We start from the raw sequence: 22,131 nt of genomic DNA, 5'->3' as shown, positions 1-22,131 counted from the left end.
TTATTCTATAATTTTGTTGTTCAAAAGTCATAATTAAAGATGTTAAGACTAAAATAATTATAAACACGTGTACGATTTCGATAACTTCATAGAATGGAACTTGACATTTACCTGCTGAAGCATTTAGTTAATTACACGACGTATAACGACTTCCATTTGAGATTCGGTATCAATACGGTTTTAATTAGTTTGACTAAAAGTCACGTGTTTCTTCAGACAAAGTAAACGCGCGATTCTGTGAAGATGCTTCCTTTTTTGGTGGCCTTAAGAGGATTCCACACCGCCCTTTTTTCCATACAAACGTTGTCCCCTGTTTCCTCCCTGGATCCCCCTTTTCCACTGAATTATTTGGTTACGCTTATTAGCATATTTACATCTTTACTGAAATATATATAATTCAAGTATTTCCATTTTTTTATTGCAACTTATTATTATCAATACTTGAAACCTTTTTTCTCATGTTAAATAGTAATATCAATAGTTTCAAATGATCTAAACTTCTTACATTACATCATAATTAATTTTACTTTGTAAGTCAAACTATCTTCACATCTCTTCGCATAAAACACGCACGAGTCTCCTCACAACCCGACCCGACTCAAACTAATAACTTACATCGACTTTGATGCCTTCGAGTTTGTACGCGTGCTTGGGCGGATCGTATTTAGGCATGTAGCGGTAGAACTCCTCATTGTCTCTGTACCACTTCACCGAGTACAACGAGTCGTCCCCAAGCTCGAACATACAGTCGAGCTGCGCAGGCTGCCCTCTCACCCGGTAAGACGGCACAGACACCCGGACTATTCTTAGTGGGAGCGACTCTGAAACAAACGAGAATCGATATATTCAAATGCCTTAATTGAGGAACTGGGTCATTCGGGAATATATTAGGCTATTAACATTATATAAACATAGTCTAGACGGCCTTCTGAGCAAAGATGGAATAATTTGTCGCTATGTTTCTTCATCATCGACATGTCTCAATTCAGATGTACGGTCTAAAATTAAAATTGTGATTGATGTAGTGCACACGATGAATAGTCAAAAACTGATCCGGCTTGGCATTTTTGATCTTATTTCCTAGTAACAAATGATTGAAAAGTAGTAAACGCCATCTGTTTTGTATACTAAATACGATATGACGATAATAATATAATATGACCATTAATAAAAAGTAAATCAGAACAGTTTAACTCGACAACAAAAAAAATTGATAAGAGAAAACGACATGCTCATAACTACAAAGATAAGCCGACAAACACATCGAAGGCACAATTTGTGTTTAGAACAAGCAAACAATATTTCAATTTCAGAATATAATTGGTCCTGGGAGGTGCAGCGCGGCCACCCGCCAATCACGGCCGGGCGAAATTAGGAATTTATCACGCGCTGCCCGCCATGACTGAGCGTTTGATTCTAATCTATCCCCTAATTACTCCTAATTCAGAATTGTCACTTTTGTACCACTTGACTGATTACTTGGGCTCGTAATTATTATTTGTAGCTAAAATCATGGAACAAAACTTCATGCCAAACCCAGCTCATTTGTGCCGCGCATTATGATTTCGACTGCATCTATCATTTTTTACTTTTTTAAAGTACTCGTATTTATATCGTATTAAATGCTACTATTGCATCTTGGAAAAACGAGAGTTTCAGCTTTAGATTTATTTATTTATTTATTTATTTATTTATTTATTATGGTACAGTTACAGACCACAGAATAACAACATACAGTAAAATAACATTAACAACACACGGCATTTAGACTGAGGTCCAATTACAACTACACCAGCATTGAAGGTAACAATATTAGTATAAGATTTACTTAGAGAAAGGCAGGGAAAACACAAAACAAAATAGAACTAAAAACTAGAACTAGACATCAACTCGCCACAATAACAACAAAGTATAAAATAAATAAAAATATATCCTACAGTAGGTAATACAATTCTAATGACTTAAAAACTAAAACTAAACTCTGAAGGCCATCAACACATTGTTAAACATTTAGATGTTAGGGTCCTTGGCTAGATCACGTTTAAATGCAATCAGACTACAATTGAAAATATCTTTATCATGGCATATTTTATTATACGTATTACAAATTCTATGCAACGGATTATTTTTGGACACATTATTATATGTTAGTGGTACACTAAATAGCTGTTGAATACGTACGGATCGAGTAGGGATCTTAAATGACAACTGCTCTAAAAGAACAGTGTCCATAAGTATATAATAATGTAATTTTAAAAAAGTATTAGTGATCAGCAAGCGCTTAAGACAAAAGTATTCTTGAAACATATTGCTTGAAAAAGCACATGCGAGTAGCTATATATCTGTTAATTTAATAATCATTGGTATTTGTATAATTAACACATAATGACATATGGCAATACCTAACGCTAATTTCAGCTCAAGTTAATCAATTGCTCTTTGTTAAATTAGTCTATTGAGTCCTCGCAATGGCGACCGCAACTCGACTGCAAAATATGCGTGCGGCTGAGCGTGTGGCTGACAATAACCAGTATTCCACAGAGGTTACAATAAATAGCCATGTTCCAAATGAAAATTTTGATTTTAGGCGATTTGAAAGTACGAAACTTCTGGAACCATAGGTTTTTTTTGCGATATACTTTATCCTATGAATATAGAATCAATTCAGCAGCAAGAAGACACATGCACCTTCATATTTAGAATATTGGTATGAACTAGTATGGATGAAATTAACTGTTCACTAAAAATCTAGAATGTCATATTAAACCTGGTATAGACCAGGTTTAATATGACATTCTAGATTTCCGAAAAAAGCAGCTGGCTATTCAAGCATAACCTTAAAATACTATGTTTATCAGTAACTAAAATGAGTATTCACTTATTTATTCCACTCGAAGTCCGTGTAGTAATCAACTAAGCATTCCATAACTAATAATTATGGAAGATAAGTGGAAATCAGAAAGTTTGCACGCAACTTGGCAGTAATTAGCTGGGCGAAGTTCGGAAAACTTATCAATTTCCCTACTTGTTCTAATTTCTCTTGGATTAATTCCTATGAAGTGCGTCTTATTGATGAGATATTTTCCTTGCATAAAATAAGTTAGTTAGGCACATAAGTATAACAGAAATCCATTAAAGTAACCAGCAATCATCATTATCTTTTTCTTATAAAAATGGTCATACATTAAGGTAAGTACTGAAAGTATCTGAGTCTTCCAAATTCCAGCAAATCAATTCAGCGGTTTGGGCGTGAAGAACAAACAACAGTAACAGACAGACAGACACAATTTCACATTTAATATATTAGTATCCAGGATAGTACTTATGGATTACTAGATGACGCCCGCAACTCCGTTGCGCTAAAATTTGTTTATCGCGTGGGAACCGTACATTTTTCCAGGATAAAAAGTATCCTATGTCCTTTCCCGGGACTCAAAGTATCTCTGTACCAAATTTCAGCCCAATCGGTTCAGCCGTTTAGGCGTGAAGAGGTAGCAAACAGACAGACACACTTTCGCATTTATAATATTAGTATGGATTAAAGGAGCCAAAGTTAAAATTTAGAATGTTTATAATTTTCCTTGCAATATATACTACGATACATAATAATTATTAAGCTCATTAAATAAGGCAATCATCTCACCATTTAATCGTGAGCTGAAACAATAGAAGGCTTAGGCGCGAGGTAAACTGCTTACAGCCAATATTATGGCGAAAGCCGTTATATAATTTTACGTATTATGAGATAGTGCCGTTAATTATTATTTCAAAAACTTTGCATCTTTTCGCATCGTTTGTGATAAATGTCTTAAAATTAAACTAATTTTCTTTCTGATTTATTCAGAACAAGAAACAAGGACAATTTCAACCATGTTTTAAAATTGTTATACTTATTAATTTACCATAGATTTCGGAACTTACTTGTCGAAATAAACTTGAAATACCAAGAAATGACATACACAATTATTATAAAATCTGATAGGGAATTGAAGCTTTAAATATTAAATACTTAGTTAAAATTAACAACGCACTGGAATCCATTCACTGCAACACATCATAATTATTTTAATCTATTAATTTTTGTTTGAATTTCATCTATACTATAAAGAGCTACTCTACCGCTGCAGGGCAGGAAATTAATATCAAAATGCGTCTAAATTTATTGTCCATCGATAAAATAATCTGATCGGGATACCTTTTGCCCTTAGTCTCATTAATCGTGATTGGAGACCCATGCTCAAAGGTTGACTCTGATGCGTTGACGGCAACAACGAAAATCAATTCAATTAATTAGGCTCCCGCAAAAGGATAAAGTTTTTCAATTAAAATGGTTTCCGAATGAAAAAAAGACCGCAATCCTACGACACAATTTTGTTTTATTTTGGTTGGAATATCTTAAAAACTTCCACTGCCGCATTCAGAGATTCAATAATTTATTTTTATATAGATAGATAAGACTTTTTTTTAGAAAATGTATTAAATTTATTTCAAAATCTTTGTTAAATCAAATTCGGCCAAGTGCCAGTTGGACGCGCCCACCAAGCGTTCCGTACCGTTTTAGAGCGATAAATTATGTATTTTTTGTATAGAAGTCAGGAGTCGCCGCTTAAATATTAATTTTATATTGTTGTTAGTATTTGTTCTTATAGCGGCAACAGAAATAAATTAAAAACATCGATCGTGGGAATCGCAGACACAATAGATTTTTAATTGTTATGCGACAGCCAGGTGCCGCTTGGAGATTGGTGGGTTAAATAAATACGGAAGTCGTGTCGTGTCGAAAGCGGTCTTGAGATACAGCCTGGAGACAGATAGACAGACAGACGTACAGACGTCTTAGGATTAGATGATGTCTTAGGTCCGGTTTGTACGTCAACCTCCTAACCTCCTAAAATTTTAGACTCTTTTTGTTATAAAGCAACATTTTCGTCTCCTGCCAACTGTAACAATAAAACCTTTTTATTAATGTCTGGATGCAGACAAGAGCTTTAGAGCCAAGACTTTTATGAAAATGAAAAATACATTTTCACAGAAACGGTGTCAAATGTTAAAGAAACGAAGTCCACTTAGGTATTGCTGTATGTCTTTGAGATATGGAGTTGTTTTTATTAGTTGCCCATTGCTATGCCGATATTCATCAAATTGCTCTCGAACCGTACATTTCCGCACATTTCATTTCCGGGATGAAAATAATCATTTAATATGTATATGTTCCGTTAGAATAGAATACGTTAATGTGCACATTACCTTGGTAATCTGTAGATTCCCTGATACCATCCGTTAAAGTGTGAAATTTTTAAGTCAAAAAGCTTAAATATTTGCATTTTACCTAGTTAGTATACATTCTCTTCCTTCGTAAAATTCCTTAAAACTTTGACTTAAGCTTGTCAAACTTAGACTGTTGTTGTTTTTTTTTTTTTAGTTGATACGATCTGTTATATTTTATTAGTGGAGTAACATTTTACTTAAATTTTTATCATTTATTACTTTGTGTCCAAAAATTATATTAAATAATTCTCTACTATTCAATAACATGTTTTATTCAAACAAGAATCTGTTTTATGTAATTTAATGACAATAGAATAAACTTTTTGCACTTTAACTGACTCACCCAGATAATCTGCAGAATACCTTGTTAATCTGCAGTCTAACTGGTTTATGCACATTAACGGTAACATAATGTTTAATAATAATAATCAGTCCTTTGTCGAGACTCAAAGTGAAAGTGAATGTATCACACCTAATTTAATAATCGTCATCGGACAAACTGACACACTCGCAATTCTAATAATATTATACGTATGAATGCTGATTGTCATGGCGAAAAGAATTGGCAATCTTGTGTAAGCAAATTAATCGACGGTGGCAAAAATGCAATCCAATGCGCACAACGCCAAGTTTTTTAATCTTTCATAAGTTCAGAATTTGTTAGCACTTATGAAGCTGGATACGGGGTCCGACTGCCATTCGCTGCCGTTAGTGGCACTTTCGAGGCAGCTGTTGGTTTTCTACGGGAATTCCATTCCATGCTATCCAGTAAATAAACTCCAAGTCCCTTTTATTACTGCTGTTTAACAAGGTATACTTTTAATGACCGGCTCTATAATTAAAGGATCTCTTGAAACAGACGGTACAAAATTAAATTATTATTGCTACTGGCTGTCCAGGATAAAGGAGTCTGGTAATATTACTAAAATAATTATAGAGTTAGATATAATAACTTTTACGAACTTATACTTCTTAACGACTAATTTTTGACGTAGAATCTATAATAATTATAATATTATACTGTGGTTTATTTTAATCTTTAAACAAATTTTTGTATTGGTGACTTTAACCGCTAACGTGATTGTACAATTTTAAATGGGTATTAAGTGGCCTCTCCACATTAGCCAATAATGGACAAATACAATTCGTCCATAATTGCCTACAATCGACGTCGATTATGCAAATGCACGCTCAAAGAGATTACTTAATTACAATATAATTATGTTTTACAAATTTTCGGTCAAGTGACGTGTTCTGACGCGAGGTTAAAATTATTACCCGTCACGAGAAACGCCGCCAAAGAATTTTTCCCTTCAATAATCACAAAACGTTATCTTAATCAGTTACGATATTGTTATATTATTAAAGGGAAGAATCATAAAATAAAGTTCGTGATAACGGTACTAGAGGATTATTGCACTCCGTTGATGAATCCCTCCGGAATTTTCTAATGGATTGAAAGGAGCGTCATGAATATTTAATATAACGCCGTATTTTAATATAAAATATACCTCACGATGTTTTTGTTATTCACGTTGTATCATGGACACTTTAATTCTGTCGCAGATTGCTTGTGAAAGTATTTCACGAATTTCCTTACTGAATTCCTCCTGCTCGGTAATAAAAGTTAAGTTTTCTTTTATGACAAGCGAGCAAAAATTATGATCACCATTTCAAGATTTTACAAGCTATTAGCTGTAGGTATAATAAATTATAGTATACCAACTGCAAACTGTTAGCCACATTATAAAAATCATATTGAATAACGTAAATATATATTATATAAACTGTTAGGAGAGATTAAAGATACCAGTGTACTCTTGTAAAATATGTAAATACAATCTAAAACTCTTCATCCAATTCAAAATAAGAAACTAGAATTTCAAAAACCAACAGAACGACGCTTAATATCAAAACCTACATAAATTGTATCACAGACACGTCTTATCATTTGCATAAAAGCTTATAGAAATATTACCAAATTGAATTACGCGTAGGCTAGTCCACTAAAGTTTAATTATGAAAATGTACCTTGATTGATCATATTGTGATTGAATTCGAAGGTCCGCGCATTTAGATTTTACCTGTAACAGGACCTTTATGCTAATGGAGTAAGGATCATTCTCGCAGGAAGTAAAGAAGTAAACCTCGGTAGTGTACATCGATCTTTGTTATTAAGGTTAAAATCCGTTATGTCCCTATTATTCGTATTGGATTCCTCTCCGTCCGATTGTTATAGAGAATTATGACTATTACCCCTCCAGGAGTAATGTGGAAGCAATATCTTTTGATATCCACCCTATTGTGAGTGATAGTAAATGGAACTGCTTTTCTATTATGTTTAACTTCTTCAAGTACCTATATTGTTTGTCTGTTTTATTGGTTTGTATATTTGTTTACTACTTTTTCCGTTTTTTGTAATGTTGCGCGTCGCACCAAGTAGGTAATCGTTTGAATTATTATAAATAACAGAGAGCAGCATCCTTGATAAAATAAATAAAAAATCAAAATATTATCTAAGAGAGTTTTACTTTATTACTAAGTTTACGTTTTACTTCTTTAAGCAGAAATAACTGAATCGAGTTTGATACTATTTGGCGTAGACTACCAAATAGTAAATCAAATTCGATTGCGTTCATCTCATTGTATTAACGTATAGGATATTTTGAATACAATCACTAGTAATATAATAATAGCTCCCACACCGGTTTCGGTGACGGTGGCCGGTTGCATTGAAACCAGGCCAGCTACGCAGGAGTAATTTTATAGTGCCCAAGAGTGTGCGCAGTACACAAGAGCACTCTCTATTCCTTTACTCTCATAACCCAGTGGGACGGGCGACCGACACGACTGGCGAGAGATCAGGCGCAGGACCAACTTTTAACATGCCGATTCGATGCATGGATCATCTTTCCGTGCCTGGGACAAGATTTTAAATGTCCAGAGGAAAGAACTAGTCAATGCGTCTGGGACCAACTATGTGCGGGTTTCCTTACGATGTTTTCCTTCACCGTACAAGCGTCCGTATTATGTACTTGAGATCAGAAAATGTCTCATAGGTACATGCCTCCACCCGGGTTCGAACCTGCACCCTCTAAGAGTGCGAACCAAAGGTCTACCCAATAGGCCACGGACGCTCTTGTTCTCATAAAGTAAGTAGAATATATTATTATATTTACTAAGTTTCCATTACTTCCATACTTATCCCTCTCAAAGCTTGTATAGGACAAGTTTAGTTTGTAAGAGGCAGATTAATCCCCAATAAACCCTTACGATTCCGACTCAAATTAGTACACCGCTAAACAAATTACGGAACTTTCCTTTTCATAATATTTTCGGTAACTCGCAGCAGCCAGTAAGTCGATATTGACTAAATATAAACTAGTTATTAACTTGTACCGAAGAGAAAATGTACCAAAGTTATTTCTAATTACAGAATCGTACTTGTAAGTTGTGTATTTATATATTTGGAAGGTGTTATTTACACCTTACGTAACTACCTGTTGACACGTCACAAAACTATAATTATTGTTCGTAATTCAAAGGTTGCTTGAAGTCCCTGATGAATAATTAAGATTGCTTGTAGCAGAACAAAAGACGCTGATAATAATAGACGATTAAAGAGGAATGTACTATCAGAGAAGTTGATTCATAAGGTGGACCTACGTAATTTGGCTCGCATTATGCCAAACCCAGCCGACTGGACCACGACTTATCGACGGAGAGCTGGCGACCAAATCGGTCATATAGCTTCAGCTGTATTAAAACTCCGTAAGCTACTTCCCTGAACAACTTTTTCTGATAATCTGCGTGCTGGCAGGCCATGGGCGGTGGGTGTGGGAGTAGTAGGGTGGGAAAAAAAAAGAAAAAAATTTAGGTTCAGCTGAATTAAAACTCCGTTAGCTACTTCCCTGAATAACCCTTTCTAATAGTCTGCGTGCTGGCAGGCCGTGGGCGGTGGGTGTGGGAGTAGTGGGGTGGGGAAAAAAAAGAAAAAAATGTAGGTTCTCTATTTGCATGCTGGCAGGCCGTGTGCGGTGGGTGTGGGAGTACCCACCGCCCATGGCCTGAAAGCACGCAGATTATCAGAAAAGGTTGTACAGGGAAGTAGCTAACGGAGTTTTAATACAGCTGAAGCCACATGACCTATTTGGTCGTCAGCTCGTCGATTATTGAATTGACACTATTCGACCAAATGATGTACTGCTAACTGCCTATGATTCCCAAGAATCAATTTCTTCAATGGTACAAGTTTGTGATCGCCTGTGTTTGCCCATCATGGCCAAAGTGGAGAAGCTGCATAATACTCGCTACACTTGGCATTGCCATATGACTTGTCAATGGTATCTCTACATGTTTATTGAAACTTTTCCATATCTTTGTTCAGTCAAGTGTAATAAGTCGAAGAAAACAAAAATATATCAAAATATCTTTTTGTCCAAGCCAGGATAAGTTTTATCAAAGGAATATTTATGGAGGAAATAATACTTATTTACCGTCTAGTGATTCGCTAGAGAGGACTTTGGATATTTTATTCGTGCTATTTATCCTCGTTCATCTGAACTAATAGAAAAATAAATTACATGATATGAGTATGACGTTATATGGATGAATTACTGTTTCAATGGACCGTAAATATAACTTATGTCCATGTTTTATTAGTTACCTTCTGATGTTTCTACTTTCTAGTAATAAGTCCATATAATATAGTAAAATTTTGAAAGCTTTTCTTTATGTAAAATATAGTGGAGCATACTTTTGGATGTTACGGTAAAAGTTTTAATTCACTTATTTACCTTTCTAAAAATGTATAGGTAAATAAATAAATTAAAACCGAAAAGCAAACAAAACGAATTTTTAATACAATTTATTGAAAATTTTGACCACAAAACCAATACATCTTATTCGATTTTCATTTTTAGGATTCCGTAGCCAAATGGCAAAACAAAACTATTTGGCAGTGTTGCGTGAGCAGTCATGCGCGTGTCCTTTCTAAGGCGAACCGTCGTGTTTTGTTTACGCGTGATCTTTTACCTACGCACAAGTGTCTAATATAACGCAAATAGGGTATCTCCTGGCAACAGGAGACCCTATATTTTAAAATGTATTCTACCCCAACGTATTCAAACCCCCCAATGTCTCAAAACCCCACAACGTCTCAATACCTGTCTCACAATGTCTCATCAATTACCTACTGAAACTCAAGTGCCCCAAGCTTCGAATGTCTCAAGTCATGCGAACGTGACATCCACAACAGGAACAGAACTTTGAATTCTTTAGAAAGTATTCAAAACACTGCTCTCCGCCTATGCATAGGTGTGTTTAAGACTAGTCCTATAAAAAGTATTTGAGCTGAAGCCGGAGAAATGCCTTTAGAAATAAGAAGAAAGCAATTAGTAATCGTATATACTGTTAACATACCATCTCAGCCTCAAAATCCTATTTTTAATTATTTTACAAAGTTTTCATCAGTAGATGCAGTGTATCGTTTGCAATCTAGTCTTCCCCAATCCTTACGCATAAGATCTGCTAAATATCTGGAGGAAGTTAACCTTAGTATCCCAGCTATATTAAATAAGAAAATATTGTCATGTGCTCCCTGGGAAAATCATGAATTTCCTATTAATTTGGAACTGGCAAACAATCTTAAGGATAACACACCGCGTGAAGTTTATATAAATCTTTATAATGAGATTAATAGTAAATATAAAAACAGTAAACTTTTCATTACTGATGGGTCAGTTGTGAATGAGAGATCGGGTTTTTCAATCGTACTAGAGATCGCCCAATGGTCGAAATTCGATACTTTCAACGACATTAGGGTTACTACCACAGATTTTGTTACTACCTATATTTTGTAAAAAAATATTGACTTTATCATATTTTTTTCAACTCTTGTTGACGGGACTCAGCTGATGACTGGACGTGTAAGCATTGTCTAATAGTATCTCAGATTCAATAAAAAAAGCTATAATCCATTTTCAATTTGTCACCTTGTTGTCAACAGACTTCAACCATAAATAATAAAGTATAATTCGTATGTATAGGCTTGTCACTCAAAAATCTGTCATTTTGTGTGTTGTAGTGTGTGTAATGTTTTATTTTTTAAAAAAATGTATGAAAAAAGCATAATTTCAAAATAATATTAGCTCGATGCACTCCTTCACCATATAAACTATAACTGTGCAAAATTTCATTCACCTACGTTTCCGCATTTTTCGTCAAAAGGGTAACAAAGTTTTTGGCTCACGTATTAATATATAGATCAAATAATTGTTGTTATCGATATAGAATTGGAGACTACCACTCTATTTTTAGTTGTGAATCATTAGCTGTACAAACTTGTATTGTTGTGTCAAAACTTTAGAAATTATATTTAATGAACCTAATTCTATAATGTACTTAATTTACTCGGATTCTAAATCATGTCTTACAGCTTTGCAGAATAATAATAATAATAACCCATTAATAATTGAAATTAAAGAAAAAATGTTAAACCTCCTGAATAATAACTTCAACTTTTAAATTGTATGGATCCCGAGTCACATAGGAATAACTGGGAATGAATTGGCGGACTCTGAAGCCAGAAATGCAATTAATGAAATTTACACAGAAATAAATTCACCCCCTTCAGAAATACAAAAATACTGCAAATATAAGGTTAAAATTTTTTGGGATGATTATTGGAAAACTGATAACACTAGTAAATTAATAAATATTAGAAATTCTATTTTTGAAGAGTCCCCCATTTCATTCAGCAGAAAAGATCAAGTTGTAACTTCTCACACATACATTTAATAACAAAAGATGAAAAGATTAAATGTAGGTGTGGGCAAGATATGAGTGTCTCTCATCTTTTAGTGGAATGCTCAGCTTACAATAGAGAAAAACAATTATGTTGTTTACCAAATAGTCTTAAGGAATGTTTAAATAAAAATGGCTGTGATCAGACCTTAACATTTTTGAAAATGATTGATGTTTATAAATTAGTTTAGATGTACCTATTTGTTACATTTTAAGTTCTATTGTCTTCTATTGTTAATTATTGTGGTCGTTAATGACCTTTGTTCTTAAAAAGCGACCTTAAATAAAAAAAAAACTATTTGGTTAGGGACATCATGTACATTACTATAAAAACTACCGGCAAAAATTGGTCGTAACGAGATATAGCAAGTAGTCAAAAATCGTTCATCTCAATTATTTATCTTTTATTCAATCAACTCCAATATAAAAATTAATAAAGAGCATTGCCTACTTATTCTTCATAATATATATCTTATCTATACATATAATAAAATCGTAGAGGTAAAATTTTTATTCATTGAAAATAAACTTGAAAAAACGATTCAGGGGCATGTTAGAAGAGTAGTAAATACATTTTAACTGTTTTTGAAATTTTTGTTTCTCTGTCTGTTTGTCTGTTTGTACAGGCTAATCTCTGAATCCGCTGGACCGATTTCAATGAAATTTGGCATGGTGATAGCTTACATGGTCAACATGGTCAACATCTTAGATACTTTTTTTTAACCGACTTCAAAAAAAGGAGGAGTTAATGTTTACTTTGCTGTTTGTGGTCAGATTTTCAAAATTATTTTTTTGTTGTATAGATTGCTCGAATTTGATACCATGTTTACAATAAAATCGGCCAAGTGCGAGTCGGAATCGCGCACGAAGGGTTATATATAGTAGTTCCGTACCGTTATAGAGAAAAAATAGGCCAAAAGTTGTGTTTTTGTATGGGAGCTTTAATTATATTCTAATTTTATTAAAGTACACATATAATTGAGGATTCTGTGAAATTTTCAACTGCCTGTCTGTTGTAATTATTGATATCGAGCAAAAAAGGCCAAAAAAATCATGTTTGTTGTATCGGAGCCCCCCTAAAATGTTGATTTTATTTTGTTTTCAGTATTTGTTGTTATAGCGGCAACAGATATACACAATCTGTAAAAAATCCAGAACTCTAGCTATAACGGTTCTTGAGATACAGCCTGGAGACAGACAGACGGACAGACAACGAAGTCTTAGTAATAGGGTCCCGTTTTTACCCCTTGGGTACGGAACCCTAAAAACGGTGACTTGTTAAATAATGGAATTGAAAAAACTCCTCGAAATTTACAACGACAACCAAAGTGAATTCTAGCAAAGGTCGATCTTCAAAATTTTTCCTAATATTCGTAAACGATTATCCAAACTCTGGATGGATAATGGATATTGACCACTGCGTATCTCAATTCGTCACTGGCCATGGAAATTTTTAAGTCAAACTTTACGGATCTAAGTTACTAGCATCGGTCGAGCACATAGGTAGAAATGGTAGAATATGTACGACCGAGCGAAGGCAGTATATTTGAATAATTTTTTTTTCTGCCAAGACGAAAGAACTACAATGCTAGACAACCTACAGTGTTAATCTGATGTCGCACACTACGGTGATATCGTGGACAGCGCTATAGGAACCGTGCCTTCAAGCGTTTTTCTCATAAATCATAATTATTATTGGAAACAGTCTAACACAACAAATTCCAATATTAATTTAGCTATAGCTAGCTCAGTTACAATTTTTATTATTATAGTTTATTTTCGTGGTGCATTAAAAATTTCGTGTGTAATAATATAGATCCAAATAAAATAGTCGTAGATGGGTGTTCAATTTTCTAAATCTCGATTTTGATAACATACATTCACGCGGACGAAGTTGCGGGCAACAGCTAGTTATATAATAAATAGTACGGAGAATCCTACTCTCACTTGGCCGATTTTTAAAGTTATTAATTCTATAATTTTCCCAGACCCAAAGTATCTCCAAATCTATTACGTTATGCTTAACGAGATAATAGATAGACGTATAACATTAGTATGTATATTGTATGTACTAGTAATATAATACATAATATTATAATGTTACATTACTAATGGCAACATTTAATAATGTTAACCATATCAGTTCCTATTGTTAGGTCTTAATGCTGTTAACCAAAAGGTTTTTTTTTTTTTTTTTTTTAAAGAAGGCAGGTCACTGTAGCCCTGACGTCACTGCGACCCATGAGGATCTATTGTGACTCCTTCGCACTAGAGTATCATCCCCAACCCTATACTGCTCATAAATTGAACGATATGGTTGGGGTTGGTGCCACGAATTTCCTCTGTGGACGAGTATTCGTGGCGACCAAGGTGCCTGTTCCTGCTCTGTAGTAGAGCAGGGCAGTCGAGGAGAAGGTGAATAGGTGTTTCATCCTCCTCCTCACAGAATCTGTAAGTCATTATGCTACAAATACCCATTCTGTTTAGGTGTTTGTTGAGCTTGCAGTGCCCAGTTAGGCTTCTGGTAAGGATTTTTAATTGGTTCCTACCCAAGGTGAGCACTAATTCTGATTGTTTCTTGTTGATGTCAGGAATTAGTGCCTTGGAGTGTTCAAGGCCAGGGGTCTCAGCCCATTGCTTCCTGCATAGTCTGTGACCCCATTCCTTGAGCACTTGCTTTGTGGTACTGGGACTTATACCACAGACTGGTTCTGGACCATATATGAGACTCTCGGCCCCAAGCCTAGCCAGCTCGTCAGCGGTTTCATTGCCGGGGACGTTGCTGTGGCCCGGGACCCATACTAGGCGGATGTTGTTGTTCCTTCCCAGCATGTTTACTCGTAACGTCTCAATGCATTCCAGAACAAATTTGGACGAGACTTCTGCGGCAGTCAGTGCTTTAAGTGCAGCTTGACTATCGGAGAAGATAAAAACGTTTTTATTAACTAGGGCCATCTCCAGGCTTTCTAGTGAACAACCGAGGATAGCGAAGACTTCAGCCTGAAACACGGTCGCAAACTCCCCCAAACAGGCGTATTTGCCTTTTGGTGGCCTGCCTCCGTAGATTCCGGCTCCCGCACGGTTGTCTTTCCTTGATCCATCGTGAACCAAACTATGTCGCTAGGGCGGACATCGATTGGATTTTTCCTTTCCCAGTCCTCCCTGGAAGGTATAAAAACCTGGTACTGCTTCGAAAAGCTATACACCTTGATCATGGCATCTGATGGCATGGCCATGATAGGTGATTCACTGAGAGACTGTTCCAGCTGTCGAAATGGGGTGGAGACCCAATTCGCCCCACCCGCCGTCCTGGCCCTGAGAGCCACCTTTTTGGCCTCCATCTGAACAAGCAGAGGAAGCGGAGTTAAGTTGATCAGGGCCTCGAGGGAAGCGGTGGGTGTTGACGAGAGTGCACCCGTGATTATTAGACATGCCAGTCTCTGTACGCTGTTTAGTCTTTTGTGACAGTTTACTTGTTCAGCCTTTTTATGCCACACTGCGCAGCCATATGTGGTAATCGGTCTCACTACGGCTGTATATAGCCATAGCATTGCCTTCGGCCGAATACCCCATTTTGAGCTGACAAGCTTCCAACAGGAACCCAGAGCACATCTAGCATTTTTCGTAATATACTCGATGTGCTTATTCCAAGTGAGTCCTTTGTCTAGGATTACTCCTAGATATTTGACATCACCCGCAAACTTAATAGTTTTCCCAAAGAGTGTTGGGGGTCTTAGTCCCTCCAACTTCCTCTTTTTGGTGAAAGGTATCAAGACCGTCTTATCAGCATTTACTGTTAGCTTGACCCTTTGGCACCAATTCTCGACGACTCTTAGTGCTGACTGCATCAACCCAGCGACCACCGATGCGCATTTACCTATTGAAGGAGCTGTAACAAAAGACTTAAACCTGCAATGTAATTATGGTGATGTTGCACAGTTTGATCATTACGTTCGTCTATAAGGCCAAGCAGAACTATACCAGTAAATTATCTTGACTTAATTTTTTTTTTATTAAAGCAATATTAATAATTATTGTCTATGGGCTTTTCGCCCATAATCTTTGTATGTCGCCTTTTTATATAATTTGTTTACGTACAAGTTTATAGTTGCTCTTAATCTACTTTAAGTCCATCACGCCTTAGGGCTTTTTAAATACATGGCTTACCTGATTGTTAACGTAATTTAATAATAATATTGGACTAAGGATCAATCTGCGGTATGGAAAAACCAGTTTAAGTCTGACCCTCGTAGCGTACTAAAAGTATGCTACGAGGGTCGCGCATAAACTGGTCTAATTGATGGCTATTCCCATAAAATTATATTCTGTATATTTTAAATTTTAACTTTGCACGGCCATTCGCTTTGCTTTAAAATAAAAAAAAGTTAAATGTTCTACAGATAGACAATAATATAATGTGACCGTGTAAACGCATGGTAGTGAGTGCAGAATGTTAGGGTGTGAGTTGATATTTTTATAATTTTCATGAATAATGTAACGTTATTATTATTTTAAAAATATATTAAGGGTGAACATGACTAGTGATTGGACAGTTCTAGTCCAATGACTAGAACTCAATAAATATAGTCTTTTTGTGCTCTGTCCAATGACAGAGCACAAAAACACTACATGTATTGAGGTTGCTTTAAAAACTACCTGTTTTTCTATTAAAATCAGGCGTTCTTTTACTTTAAAAACAGACAATTTATAAAGCAACATTAATAAATATTGTGTTTTTGTGCTTTTTCCAATGACTGGTACTGTCCAATCTACTAGTCATTTACCCTACTTTTCCCGAAAACCTTCATCCATAGAGTCTGTGTACTAAATTTGATATTTCTTAGCAATTTAACTTTTACAATGCATGGTAGTTAATATATAAACAGTAATATATTACAATATAATATATTTATATAAGCCGAATCTATTTTTTTAATAAAATTAGGAGACGAACAAGTAAACGGGCCAATGGAAAGCAACTGCCGTTGCCCATGGACACCTACATTTTTAATTATACTAATTTAGCACTAATTGAGACGATTTCAATAACAAAATTTAGAAAATTGATTGAAATTAATATTAGTGAATAATTAAGTTACAATAAGAAAGACTAATTTGCTTCGGTCAACGATCTAGGTCCCTTTTATACCAATTACATATTTATTTTTCCATTATAATAATGTTATATAATATTTTATCTACGACATTATTTTTATCGTAGCTTTAGATTCCATCGATTTCATCAGCGTATAGTATAATATTAAGTATAATCTACCAAGCCGTTTTCGGCTTCAGCGACTTGGTTATGTTTAATTGTTCATTATAGGTCGGTAGGTAGGACAATATTAAATAAATCTAATGAGGTATGTTGACAATTACTATTAATCTATACATATAAATAAAATTGAAGTGTCTGTTTGTTATATTGAAAGAACCGTTTCTTACTACATGCATATGAATGTACTTACGATACATATACCAATTTTGGTATATGTATCGTAAGTACATTTTTTACAATTTTTGTCTGTCTGTTTGTTCCGGCTAATCTCCGAAACGGCTGGGGCGATTTTGACCAGACTTTTTTGGCAGATAGCTGATGTAATAAGGAGTAACTTAGGCTACTTTTTAACTGACTTTCAATAAAGGGGGAGGATATATTTTATTTTTCTATATTTGTTCTCGGATAACCCCGCCGTTTGTGGACCGATTTCCAAAATTATTTTGTTGTCATATAAGATATAGCCCAAATTTATGTAACATGGTCACAAAAGTGGTGATCTGATGATGCAGTCCTTGAGAATCGACGGAACTTTTGCTGACGCGGACGAAGTCGCGGGCAACAGCTAGTCTTCAATATGTTTGCAATGATTTATAATGGTTTTAACACACCATGGGCTAACTGGCAAGTACTTAGATATAATATTTACATACTTTGGAGTTTGGACATTAAAGATAGATATTACTAGCTGTCCCGGCAAATGTTGTTTTTCATAAAATGAGTTTTCCTGTTTTCCTACTTTTCTCTTAAAGTTTTTTACGATTTTTTTTCTATAGACCTCACGGAGCCCGAGACCCTTCCAACGAATGCAAAACCGTGGAAATCGGTTCGTGCGTTTTGGAAAACCCGACTTATTTTTATATATTAGATTATAAAAATGTACTTATAGGAAGTCATAATAATATTCTGATATTTTCCAATATGATATTTTCGATGATTTAAGCCCGTCACAAACTTAGCTATAATATATATTAATATTTTTATAGCTAGGCATATTACTATATATTTTCTATACTAATTTTCGCGCGACCGCACACTCAGCTATAATATATATTTCTGATAGCTACTATAATATATATTATAGTACGATATATTAATATATATTATAGCTAAGTCTGTGACGGGCTTTAATCGATTTGTTATGCTTAGGTTGAATACTAGGTCAGACCTAGGTTGGACCTAGAAGATTTTCAGTAAGTACTAAATATATAAAATTATAAAAAGACTGCCACAGTAATCTAATTCGTATACATTTTATAGAGTCAATTTCACCCTAATATAAAATATCACCTAAAACACAATCAATACCTGTGGTCCCAAAATTGGTTTGAAGGTAATGCTAGCGGTAAATATAAACAATATTTCGCTTAGTCCCCTCGGGACAACCTCTATAAAATAACGAATAATACTTCGATATAATTTGATTTTCCTATTTCGCCCCAGAATCATTTTGTAATAATAGGAGATCAGTGAAAATTATCCTGGCCGTTTCCTTTTAAAAAAAAACTCGTTTTACAAGTAGTACCGTTTAATACAATGTTGTGTAATGTGTATGTTATATACTAAATATTTCAGAAAACTTATCATACCCATATTTGTCGCCTTTATTAGATATTGAATCAAAATCAAAACTCGCCGTTTTAAAAAGTCCGTAATATCAAATAGCAAAGATTGTTACTTAATACCTAAGTACTGTAATAACTAATAATATATTATAGTCAGTAGTACAACTGAAGTAGTTTAAGGTAGGTTAATTCAACTTTTATTAAGCAGTTATATTATATTCCTGTCCGCCCAGTTTCAAACTTCGCCTTTGCTTTAGAACGCCACAAAATATTAAAACACAAAGGTAGTCGCAACAACTGCAGTGTACCTACAGTGCACATGTAATCATACTTGAACTACATAATATTTACATAATATTATGAGTGTGTGTGTATTCGATTTAACGGCGCTGCTATACGATTTCTATCGTGTGTCTAGTTGAGCAAATTTGCCGATGATACATAAAATTATTCTACTTATTCTACAAAGAGTCAATTTTGATAATTAAATCTAACATGTTAATATTTTGTTACGATATTGAAATTCTGATATCATAAATGTATTGAGTATTATTAACTATTTACGGGGTTTCTAAATATAGCCTTAATCAATCATTAATTAGCTGTTCTTTACGTAAAACATAAATGTGAAGCGATAATTTTGTGAATATAAATTATTTATTCATTGTAATTTATACAATGTTCTTTACAGACTTCACGTTCATAATACATATTATAAAAAAGTTATTACTTAGTCCACTTTTAACCAACGTTAATATAGCATAAGGTTAATCAGGGTAAGTTTGGACATAGGGTAAGTCCAAATAATTTAGCTTATCACTTTTTTTTTGCCTGGCGCTACGGTGCATAAACGCCATATTGCACTGCAACTGCAAACTGTAGTACCAGGCGAACAAAATATTTAATTTAGCGTTTACTTGAATTATCCGGGATTACCATGTGTCTGAACTTACCCTGATGAACTATATTTAAAACTACTTCGTGCTATCTTTTGCACGTGAGCGGTTTACTGGCCGTGCTTTACTAAGGTTCTATTTTAATGGGTCCGCGCTAACGAGCGATTTGGCCGCCACACCGCGAGATCGTAAGTAAATGTTACGTACATAATAGGCCATAGGAGCACGACCGTGCCGCTATTTAAATAAATCGTTACATCAAAAAAAGTGCAGTTTGGGAGAGGAGGGAGGTACTATACGCATGTCTATGCGTACAGTCACTCATTACTTACAGGTTGAGGTTTATTTCGCGGAATATTGCTAAAAATAATAACATACTAAATTTTAAGCTATGGATTTCCGCCAAGTAACGCCTGATTCTAACTAATTCGTTACATACAATCGCTTGTGATCTCACGGTGCAGCGGCCAGACTGCTCGTCCGCGCGGATGCATAAATATATATATCGACCTTTGAGTAACTCACACAATATGAATGAAAAACTGGTCTTTTTTTGTTTGTATAACTTTGTTATCTGTAAAATGTTATTTATATTTTATATGTTCTATTTTGATTTAATATTGAGAACATATAAAGATGTAAACAAAAGTTGATAAAAGTATCAACAAAGCCGATTATCAATATTATTATGAGCAAGTCTAAGCAGCACCTACTGCCTAAGTATAAACATTAGGTAACCAAACCACATAACACTCACGCTGGAAAATTCCAGAAAAGTATTTTTGTCCTCAAGCACCAAGTGTGAACATTAACGAAAATCACCTTTCATGAACCAATTTAGGTAAATATAATCGGTTAAATTATTATTAATTATTAATATTCATAATTCACCAATTAATAAACACCAAATGTTTTTTTTATTTATTTATTTTTATTTATTTATTTATTTATTTAAAGGTCGCTTGTAACAACTATGGTCATTAGCGACCACAAGAATTTACATTCAATACAATATTAAGGGCCTGTTTCACCACTTTCTGATAAAGTGCCTAATAGGCTATTCACAACTTTTTTGACAGATTCTCCATACTTGATCTGTCAAGTTAATTGGTGGATAGCCTTATCAGGAAGTGGTGAAACAGGCCCTAAATCAAAGAATAATAACTAATCAATGTTAAGAATTTTAGAGTAGTCCGCTACTGTGTACTAAAATTATTTTATCGCCCGGTGACCAAATTTTTTTATCTTGTGTCCACTTAAACTTATCTTTGTAAGAAATTCGGAGTGTAGAGGCAATAAACATAGACACTTATGCATTTATAACTGAAGTAAAATAAAATTTAGGTTATTTCCAAAACTTTCCAATGATTTCCTTAATGTTTTCTTAGTAGAAAATCTTTAACAATATTATAATACCTACTGCGAGTACCTACACAGGTTTCTTCAATATTGTTCAGTGAAGAAGAATGTAAGCACTAATTGTGAGCTTATCTGAAAAATTGCGGGCGAGATAAGGAAAGTGCAGGATAGCATTTCAATGATACGATCTAGCGTAATTGTTCTTGTTTTCCACGATATCTTTAAGACTTATTCTACTTGCAATTGGTAGAATATTTCAGATATCTCGTACATATTCTTATGTACGAGAAAAAAATCATATGTAAAAAAAATATGTAAAAAGAAATATTTTGAGCAAACACACCTCTAATATAATAGTATATCACACCTTGGTAATAGTTATTATTTGTTGACAAAACTACAACATACGACGTTTTAAGATCAGAGTTTTTGAATTCACAAAATACGAAACAAAAAGTATCCAATCGTAATAATCGCATATTCAAAAAAAAAAATACCTTTCACAAGCAAACTGAGGAGCGCCAATAAAAAATACATCCTTATCAGTTTATCCAGTTTTCATCACATCACTAGAATGTTGTCGTCACTTCGCACTAACTACGTTTGAGCGCACTGTATACACGTCCGTCCTCGGCGGCGCAGGCTTCGAGACTGAAGGCTTTGGCCACGCTGCCTCCCCGCGCCCGCATCTTTTAGGTTCGAGTTGATAAACTTTATAATTTGATTATATGATATCGCTCCATCAATTTTTTTTGGACGCTTTGTACATTCGATGGATTTGATCGATGGTCAGGCGATTAGGCAAGTGGATACGGTCAAATGATAGTGTGCTAACGTAAATTATTGTTTGCAAAATGTGAGTTTAGAATGTTTTCAACGGGCAAATTTTACTCATAATTAAAATTAATCGTTGGTTTAAAGCCTTTTTCACAAATAAAAAGATTTAATGATTAGTTAACTT

At 34.6% G+C, this 22,131-nt stretch overlaps 1 protein-coding gene across 1 annotated transcript in view; it reads right to left on the bottom strand.

Moving 5' to 3' along the window:
- Nucleotides 1–21,801, bottom strand: part of LOC121731287 — a 36,068-nt gene extending 14,267 nt beyond the window's left edge. Inside the window, exons 1-2 of the mRNA XM_042120656.1 lie at nucleotides 21,668–21,801; nucleotides 616–821 (exon numbers count right to left, since the gene is read on the bottom strand). Coding sequence (XP_041976590.1) covers nucleotides 616–821; nucleotides 21,668–21,707 — 246 coding nt within the window. The 5' untranslated portion in view covers nucleotides 21,708–21,801. The remainder of the gene's footprint in view (nucleotides 1–615; nucleotides 822–21,667) is intronic.
- Nucleotides 21,802–22,131: the final 330 nt, after the last annotated feature.

This window comes from Aricia agestis, chromosome 10, assembly GCF_905147365.1.
Source record: "Aricia agestis chromosome 10, ilAriAges1.1, whole genome shotgun sequence".
NCBI classification, from domain to species: Eukaryota; Metazoa; Arthropoda; class Insecta; order Lepidoptera; family Lycaenidae; genus Aricia; species Aricia agestis.
The sequence above is the reverse complement of the archived record's forward strand: the minus strand, read 5'-3'. Positions and strand labels throughout refer to the sequence as shown.